General features: G+C 47.8%; 1 protein-coding gene across 1 annotated transcript in view; it reads right to left on the bottom strand.

The window, feature by feature from the left end:
• Positions 1-2801: 2801 nt before the first annotated feature.
• The window catches only part of apaf1 (apoptotic peptidase activating factor 1), a 24109-nt gene continuing 17149 nt past the window's right edge, over positions 2802-9761 (bottom strand). The window contains exons 25-27 of the mRNA XM_056578686.1: positions 8907-9032; positions 7514-7660; positions 2802-4609 (exon numbers count right to left, since the gene is read on the bottom strand). Coding sequence (XP_056434661.1) covers positions 4409-4609; positions 7514-7660; positions 8907-9032 — 474 coding nt within the window. The 3' untranslated portion in view covers positions 2802-4408. The remainder of the gene's footprint in view (positions 4610-7513; positions 7661-8906; positions 9033-9761) is intronic.

Here is a 9761-nt window from a genome sequence, read left to right as displayed (position 1 = left end):
ATTAAAACATACAAACAGTTACTAACATAGATACAGGTACATACATACAGGTAAAAAAACATAAATTATGGGTGTGCATCTCTCCTTTATAGGCCGTTCCGATACGTTTCTAGATGCATGCAGTACGATACAATTCAGGACAGAGAGAGAGAGAGACAGTAGAGAGACAGTAGAGGACACAGAGAGAGCGACAGTAGAGGATAGAGAGAGGGACTGTAGAGGACCGAGACAGAGACAGTTGAGGACAGGAGCCAGACAGTAGCTGGTAGCTGTGCTCGCTAGCATGTCTAATCACAGCCATGCTAGCTGCACTAAGCTGCTTATGTCATCGCTTCAACCCAACGTGATGATGAGCACGACGTGTCAGCCAGCCCACCAGCTCTGGAGGAGGAGGTGGTGAGGGAGAGAGAGAAGGTGTAGACCTGTGTCTTTAAAGGGAATTACCTCTCAAATTGTTCTTTCAAAGGAAGCGGAGATAAGCCAAGTACCTTGTGCGCCTGTGTCATAAAACTGCTACTTCAGGTGCTGGTGGAGTCTGAGGCATCGCCTCACATTACCCAGACCGCTTAAGGGAACACGGGCCTCCGTCTGTTGTTGCCGAGCGTGTGATTGTTGTGAAGCTGAACCGACCGCCTGCGGTGGAATCACGTGTCTCCACTAGCAGGTCGTTTAGCCCCGATCGACGACCTGAAAACGTACTGCACACGGAGACGGAGAGGTCCTCAGAACACGATGATGCAACATGAATTAGCATGCATACACACAGAGCCTCAGGCCCGAGGCGAGACACTCGGAGGCGTTCCGCCCGTCAGCCCTCTGTCCTAGATTGTCTCTCCGCTAAACGTCTGAACTCGCTCCAGATATCAGTGCTTCGTGTTCCAGGACTCAGTGCTCAGCTCCCACGCTCCCGTCCTCCTCGTCACCACTCTCTGCTCCTTTAGATTCATCCTGGAATCTTCTGCCTACTCCTGGTGATAGCCAGCGTCATTCCACACAATGAATATCAAGAATAATCCGTAATCAAAAGGATGGGGTTCAATATCATTATTATTCATAATCAAATCAAGAACTGATGAAACAAACATTAGTTAATTTAACATCCATCAGGATCTCATCCTGCTGCTGTTTCTACACACTAACAGCCTCACAATTAAAGACTCCTTCAGACCCTCACTAACGATGTGTGGTTGTAGCGCTATAGGGTGTGAGGGCAGCAGTATGGTCCAGCATACTGATCCGGAGGTGAGTGGAAGAGAACTAGGATCTTGGTTAGACAAGAACAAAATAGACAAGAACAAGAGAACACAGACATAGAAAGAAGGTGCAAGGCAAGCTTAGATAGAAAAAGAGAGCCATGTTCCAGATCAGTTAGTCAGACACACACACACACACACACACACACACACACACACACACACACACACACACACACACACACACACACACACACACACACACACACACACACACACACACACACACACACACACACAGGTTTAAGGGTTGCAGGAACAAAGACAGATATTTTTAGTAGTTTAGTTTATTTATCTACTTTTATTTTAAGTATATTTTGTGTCTAGGGAACTTGCAAATTAAGAATTTCATTGCCCAGTGTAAACTATGTTTCCATTGTGTATATGACAATAAACGATCTTGTATCTTGTATCAAAGAGATGAAGCCTGTTGTTTCATGTGAATGAATTCATTTTTGTGAATGAGTTTTAGTTTGAGACAACATGACCACGTCTCCATGACCCTGACGCCCGCTCCAGACTCACCCCGGTAGGATCAACACCTCTTCTAGGATGACTCCTCTGAGGAACGGAGACGTTAGCAGGGAAATGAGGAGGAAGAGAATGGTGAAGAGGATGAGGAAGAGGCGGCAGAAGAGAATGAAGAGGAGGAAGAAGAGAAGGTAGATAATGATGAAGAGGAGAAGGAGGAAGTGGAGCAGAGTGTTTAAGCACCACCAACAGCTTTAATTACTGTCGAGGGAATGATTAACGACTGAGAAGGGACAAGAATAGCATACTTAAAAGCATATAGGAAACGATTGAGACTAACTGCACAGATTACTGCTTCAGAGAGGAGAGAGGGAAGAGGTGGTTATCTGATTTATTTTAAATATACCTTTATATATAGCGTATGATATATTTTTAATATACCTTTATATATAGCATCTGATTTATTTGAAATATACCTTGAAGAAGAGCAGTTGGCGTAAAAGTCAATAACAAATCAATCGATCCCAGTGTACCTTACTGTGTTTTTAGTAAATCTGTATTGGAGCCCCTCTGATATCAGAGTAGCGGACAGTCGAGAGACGGCCTTTCTGTTCACTGACCTGAGGTGGAAGCTGTTTTCAGAGGACATTTAGTCCTTCTGGGTCTCACTACCTGGTACAGCGTTTCTGGTCCATCCATTCTCCTTGGCCCCTTTTGAAGTTAGGATTATGAATATGGAATGAAAACACAAATCTACCGGCCAAGTTTTTTTTATCACCGGATAAAACATTAGAGGGTTGATCTTTCTCTAAATTAATTAAAAGCAAAACTTGAAAAAATGGGGATACAATCAAAGAATAAAAATAATATATTTGGTTTGTAATTTCAAAAATTATTCGTTATACATTCGGCCAAACATCCAACATGTCACAATAATAAAAGAACAATAACCAAATAACCAAATTTTCCATAACAACATTCAAAACTGGGTGAGGCCTCCCTCCAAAGCCACGCCCCCAAAAACAGGTGACTAGCCCGCTAGCTTAGCAACAGGTCTGCTGGCCTGGCGCAAGACTGCGGTGATGCTCAACGAGGGCAGGCAGACAAAAAGGCCCCGAGTCATCCACTGGGGCCAATCGGATGACTGAAAGGTAAAGTGGAATCCTACAGACATGACAAAAAGCTTTCTGGAGGTAAGATTTAAGTCATTGTTTTAGTAACCATGTGATGCACTGTGAGAATATTCTGTGTCGGCAAATTTAGATTTACCAATTGCAAGCAAAGAACTTAATAAAGACAAACATGACTTATTTCTGAATATTTTATTGTGTATGTGTCAAACATATAAAAAACAACAACAGTGAAACAGCCCGATTAAACCTGAGTAGATGTTAGCATTCACTCATTGATGAGTTAAAGTAGTACTAACCCTTACGATGAGTTGGGTAGATCTAACCCTCATGATGAGTAGGGGTTAGTAGTACTACTAGCCCTCATTGATGAATTAGGGTAAGTAGTACTAACCCTTATTAATCCCTGTGACTGTTTGGTTTTCCACCAACAAGCACCAATTTGATGAGCGATATTCAGTCAAATATATTTTTTATTGTCTTTGATTACATGCCATAAGTTCAGGAATAAATGATCCATCAACTGCAGAGCTACGTGTTCTACTCTGAAGGACTTCAACAAGTCCACCAAAGAATTGAAGATAAAAAGTCGCAAAAGTTCAGAGGCTGTGATTGGCTCAGCGGTAAGACACGTTGGTCGAGCTGAGCGGCTGAGGACCAACCCTCACCCTGTCATACACTTGGCTCAGACAGAAACAGGAATCAGAATTGCATTCGCAGAAGCAGCTTGATACACAAAATGCTGTCCAAAAGTAAAAAAAAACGAATCCTTTCATAAAAGATTTCAAATTGATGGAAGTTGGATATAAAAGCAAAGAGGAGAAATTATCCCAGAAGCTGCCCAAAGTAGCAATAGGATTGTCTATTATAATAACCCTAACCCTAACCCTTTCTTATTAAAGGTAAAGAAAGCACATCCATTGTGTTGCGTCTTAAGGCTTCGCTGCATTAGTCACATATACAGGATTCACCTGAGAAGCTGCTACATGAAAACCTAATCCACCACCCTAACCCTAACCCTTACCTAAACCCCCAGCTTTTAGACCCTGGCACATGGTCAACGTCACAGTGAAATTCATAAGTTAACTAGAAACATCCCAGCAGACTGGAGCAGAACGACCAGTGGATACGACAGCACGACACACGTCAGCGTGTTCACAACACTGGGCTTGGATTTCAAAGACCACTCTACCTCCCAGAATCCTGACGTGGATCACAAGGCCGCAGGAATCACATCCATCCAACGATTCCATCGCTCTTAGATTCAGATCAACCCTTTGGTATCTCAAATAACAAAATCAAGGAATCATGCAACTTAAAAAAATATCAATATAATACACTCAGAGAGGCTCCTCCCCCATCGGGTGTAAAGGCTCCTCCCCCCAGTCCACCATCGGGGGTAAAGTCCTCATTAAAGAGGGTTTGCTGGTGGGCACTCAACTACTTAAAGCACAATTGGATAACGGAAAATCTGGTAGTACTTCGCTCAAGTACTTTGTGTACGGCACTGTACTTATTCAGTATTTACAGTTTACTTAATCCCATTACTGATCCTTAAGTACTAGTATTGTAAGGTACTAGGGTGCAAGGGTGGTGTTCAGGGAGAGTTCCCACCACCCGCTGGAGGACGTAGAGTATCCCGATGTTGTCGACGGTGACGAAGGTGGAGAAGTCGGGCGACACGTGGATCCGCTTCAGGTTGGTGCCGCGGGGGTAGAAGGTCTGAAGGGCCTCGCCCCGCCCCACGTCCCACCACTGGTCCAGGGGAGAGAGAGACAGAGAGAGAGAGACACAAAGGTTATGGAGTGAGTCAAGGTGCTTTCCTCTTAAACTCTAACGCTGCCCAGACCTCACCAGGGGTCCGCGGCCCAGGCGTGTGACCTCTGACCTTCCAGAGGACGTCGAGTCTGACGCTGCTGAAGGTGACTGAGGCAACACTAAGAACAGCAGCCAGGTGTTTTCAGCTGGATGTGTTGTTGGTGTGATTCTGCCCTCGATGGAGTTTTCTTTAACTACAAGCAAGCGCTGTTATTAGTACTGGAGTGAGGAGAACCAGTCTGCCACTGGTTCGTAAGAGAGTAGATAACGGAGGAAGGCTGGACACCAGGGGCCTGTCTTCTTATTCAGCGGCGTGGAGGGACCCACAGGGGGGCCCCTGGGGACGGGTTTAGACGGGCGGGGCAGAACCGATTTATCTTCCTCACACAAAAAGAGCTGTGACACACAGAGGCTGTCCTGGGCGGAGAGAGGCTCCTGTTCTGCGCTCAGGAGCAGGCAGACGGGCCAGAGGGGAGGGGGGACGGAGGAGATCAGCAGGACAGCAGAAAGCAGGCTTAGAGTGTGTGTGTGTGTGTGTGTGTGTGTGTGTGTGTGTGTGTGTGTGTGTGTGTGTGTGTGTGTGTGTGTGTGTGTGTGTGTGTGTGTGATGCTGCCCTCCCCCCTGGAGAGTTGAGAGAAGGTTCAGAGCAGGGAGGTCAGAGACAACAGGAACAGGAAATAAAGAACCGGAGGGTGAAAATAGAGAGATAACATTCATAAGAGGAATGAGGCGGTCCACTGAGAGAGAGAGAGAGAGAGACAGAGACAGAGACAGAGAGAGAGAGAGAGACAGGTAGACAGACACACAGAGGAGGTAGGGATGTGTGAAAAGGTGAGATAAGGAAGATTGTGTTAGTGCATGTTCATGTGTGCGTGCGCGTGTGTGATGTCTGACAGTGGGGGAGGCAGGGGAGAGCTTTCCATCTTAACACTTTCCTAGAATTCCTCTCACCAGGGCCCCCGACAGCGGGCCCAGAGGGACCCCACATCAGATACCAAATACAAAGTACTATAAAACAATACTATAACACTACACCACCATACTATGATACTATACCACAATACTATAACACTACACCACCATACTATGATACTATACCACAATACTATTATACTATACTATGCATGGTATACAATACCACAATACCATACATAGTATGGTGATACTATGATACTATACCACAATACTATGATACTATACCACAATACTATGATACTATACCACAATACTATGATACTATACCACAATACTATAACACTATACCACCATACTATGATACTATACCACAATACTATAACACTATACCACCATACTATGATACTATACCACCATACTATGATACTATACCACAATACTATGATACTATACCACAATACTATGATACTATACCACAATACTATGATACTTTACCAAAATACTATGATACTATACCACAGAACTCTGATACTTTACCAAAAAACTATGATACTATACCAAAATCCTCTGCCAAATATAAGGTTGCCTATCTGCATTGCAGTAGCTCTTAATGTAAGCAGAGGCAGAGCTACCGGTTGCGAACCCTTTGGGAGCTCTAAGGTGAACTGGGAGGGTTTCTGATAACTTGGTTTACCAAGGACTTCTTCTGACAGACTATCTGCATCTGAGAGCCACTCCAGAAGTATTCAAGGCGTGGCTTGAATACATCTGGATTCAAGTTAAGCCACGCCCTGTCTGTGATTGACAGCTGGATCAGCACTGACAGGAGGAGAAGCGGGGATGAGGACAAGACTACTAGCGGCCCGGAAGCGATCAAGCCTCCGGAGCCATCACAGGTGGGAGGGGCCACACAGGGACATGACCTATGAACCCTGTAGACGCCTCTCCCTTCAGCTCCTTCTCTCTGCACAGAGGCAGACGATGGTCATCTCTAACAACTGCAGAGGAAGACGAGGTTCAGCTCTAACAACTGCAGAGGAAGACGAGGTTCAGCTCTAACAACTGCAGAGGAAGACGAGGTTCAGCTCTAACAAAATCAGAGGAAGACGAGGTTCAGCAGCAGAGGAAGAGGAGGTTGAACTCAGACTATTATGAGTCTTCCCTCCTTTGTTTCTCGGGCAATACAAAAACTGCAAGGTGTGAAGTACTGTGGGAGGGAGGTGTGTGTGTGTGTGTGTGTGTGTGTGTGTGTGTGTGTGTGTGTGTGTGTGTGTGTGTGTGTGTGTGTGTGTGTGTGTGTGTGTGTGTGTGTGTGTGTGTGTGTGTGTGTGTGTGTGTGTGTGTGTGTGTGTGTGATCCTAATTTGGGACAAGCTTTTTCACACATGCTGCCTACTCATGGATTCTAACACCAGGACAGAATGTCTGTCTGTCTGTCTGTCTGTCTGTGTGTGTGTGTGTGAGACGCTGTGTGTGGTAGAGACCTGGGGGAGTTGTGGAGAGACTCTGAACAATATCACACACGCAGTGTGACCAAAGACTAACTGCGGTCAGACGATGACACACACACACACACAGTCACACACACAGTCACACACACACACACACACACACACACACACACACACACACACACACACACACACACACACACACACACACACACACATACACACACACACACACACGTTAATTTCCCCATACAATAGCTTGCTACTTTTAATCACATTCACCATTCAAGTAGGATTACACCCAGCCACCCCTCCACTGTTGGGACAGCTTCAGAACCCTTCCTCTGGCAGGTCCTACCCCAGAGAGCGAGACGTCCCTCCTCCTGAAGAGCCACTGAACCAATCCCATACAGAGCCACGCGTTGTGCGCGTTGTGTGTGTGTTTCCCATGTGTGTGTGCGCCCCCTGGTCTGACCTTGATGTAGCCCCCCACCGAGACCAGCAGGGTGTCGTCGGGGGAGAAGTGGAGGTCGCTGGCCCAGCCGCCGTGCAGAGAGTCCATGGGGTCCTTACCCTCCCGGGAGCAGATCCTCGCCAGGGAGCCGTCCGCCACGTTCCACAGCTGTAACACAGAGAAGGTTCTGGGTTCAATCCCCCACACTCTACAGCTGTAACACAGAGAAGGTTCTGGGTTCAATCCCCCACACTCCACAGCTGTAACACAGAGAAGGTTCTGGGTTCAATCCCCCACACTCTACAGCTGTACCACAGAGAAGGTTCTGGGTTCAATCCCCCACACTCCACAGCTGTAACACAGAGAAGGCTCTGGGTTCAATCCCCCACACTCCACAGCTGTAACACAGAGAAGGTTCTGGGTTCAATCCCCCACACTCCACAGCTGTCACACAGAGAAGGTTCTGGGTTCAATCCCCCAGGTTCCACAGCTGTAACACAGAGAAGGTTCTGGGTTCAATCCCCTACACTCCACAGGCTAACAACAGAGCCCGGTCACCGTTCATCAGAAGAAACCGTGGTCTCATATCCAGCCCTTCATCAGACAATACTTTACTTCTGGCCCTCAACAACACAGCAGATGACAGTGAGGACATTGGTGCATCCAGTGGTTACTTAGCTTTGCCTCACGCTACGACTGTGATGTCATCATGAAGTCAACAGATAAGGGCCAATAGGAGGGCCAATAGGAGCCCCCTCCCCTCCCCCCCAGCGCTCCAGGCCCCCCACAGAGCGACCAGACCACCCTGCACACGTCATCGCTGACACGCCCGTCGCCGTCCCACGCACGCGCGCGCTATATTTAAAACCCCGGGCGTGCCATCGCTGACTGACTCACGCTGGTCTCCATGGAAACAGAGGCGGGCTGTCAGAGCCGTCGAGCTGTCATCGGAGCCAGTGGATTTCTGCCTGTCCCAGATGATGGAGACCCCGCCCCCAGCTGAGAGGCCCCTCCCACTGGGTTTGAGCCCCTCACCCCAGAAAGGTGTAGATACAGGAGCGGAACAACGAGAAGCAAGATGAGACGACTCTGAGGAGATGACCTGAGGACGCCATCGTCCCGATTCACTATGATATAAACCATAAGCTAGTGGGGGGAGGGGAGGGGAAGGATGAGCAGGAAGTTATTTTGGGGGGCTCTGCCTCCCTTGTTTCTGACAGTAGCCCCCCCCGTCTCTCTGGTAACATGCTGCCCCCTGTCTGATGAAATGTGCGGATGACTAAATTAGACAGTCAGCCAAATCCTCACACTGCACACCTTAAGGGACTGGGCTAGACGTAGGTGTACTGAAGCTTCCTTCCTCTCTCCCTCCCCCTGCACTCACCCTACCCCTCCCCCCCACCCCTGTACTCACCCGTATCTCCCCGTTGTCGTCCCCCGTTGCCAGGCGCTGGCTGTCCCACGAGAAGCGACAGGAGCGGACGCAGTCCTTGTGTCCCTGCAGCAGCCGGACACAGAGCCAGCTCTCACAGCTCCACAGCTGCAGACAGAGGGACAGAGGGTCAGTGGACAGAGGGACAGAGGGTCAGTGGACAGAGGGACAGAAGGACAGAGGGTCAGTGGAGAGAGGGACAGAAGGACAGAGGGTCAGTGGAGAGAGGGACAGAGGGTCAGTGGAGAGAGGGACAGAGGGAGGGGGCTTTAGACAAACAAGATGGTACAGAAGACGGCTGCTGGACACACCGCAAGCTCTCAAAGCTCCACAGCTCCACAGAGAGAGGGACAGACGGGCAGAGGGAGGGGGCTTTAGACAGACGAGGGGTTCAGACGGTACAGAGGACAGGAGCTGGATCGCTGAGCACCTTAAGGTGCGAGGGGACTCCGCCGGGCGGGTAGAGATCCAGAGGGATCAGAGCTGCACCATATTGGAAAAACATTGGACAGCGATGTTCCGTCTTTCTGTAATACTAAATTATCAGACAGACTTCTCTTGTAGATTAGTTATGGAAAATGAGAACCGTTTTTTGCTTGTTATTATCTAATATCGCACATCCAGCCCTAGCAAACACACATCATCACTAAAATATCAGTCGACGGAGGTCTGAGGAAGTGACAGAAGATGGGTGCAGAAGAAGAAGAAGAAGTGATGTACACTACAGTGTAGCGCATGTATAGAGTAGCAATTTGCATATGCAGACCTTGCATATGCAAATTAAAGGCTGTTGCTACAAAAATGTCTACGGGGAAAGAGGAATAAACTCCATATGGA

Source organism: Gadus chalcogrammus, chromosome 19 (genome assembly GCF_026213295.1).
Source record: "Gadus chalcogrammus isolate NIFS_2021 chromosome 19, NIFS_Gcha_1.0, whole genome shotgun sequence".
Classification (NCBI taxonomy): Eukaryota; Metazoa; Chordata; class Actinopteri; order Gadiformes; family Gadidae; genus Gadus; species Gadus chalcogrammus.
The sequence above is the reverse complement of the archived record's forward strand: the minus strand, read 5'-3'. Positions and strand labels throughout refer to the sequence as shown.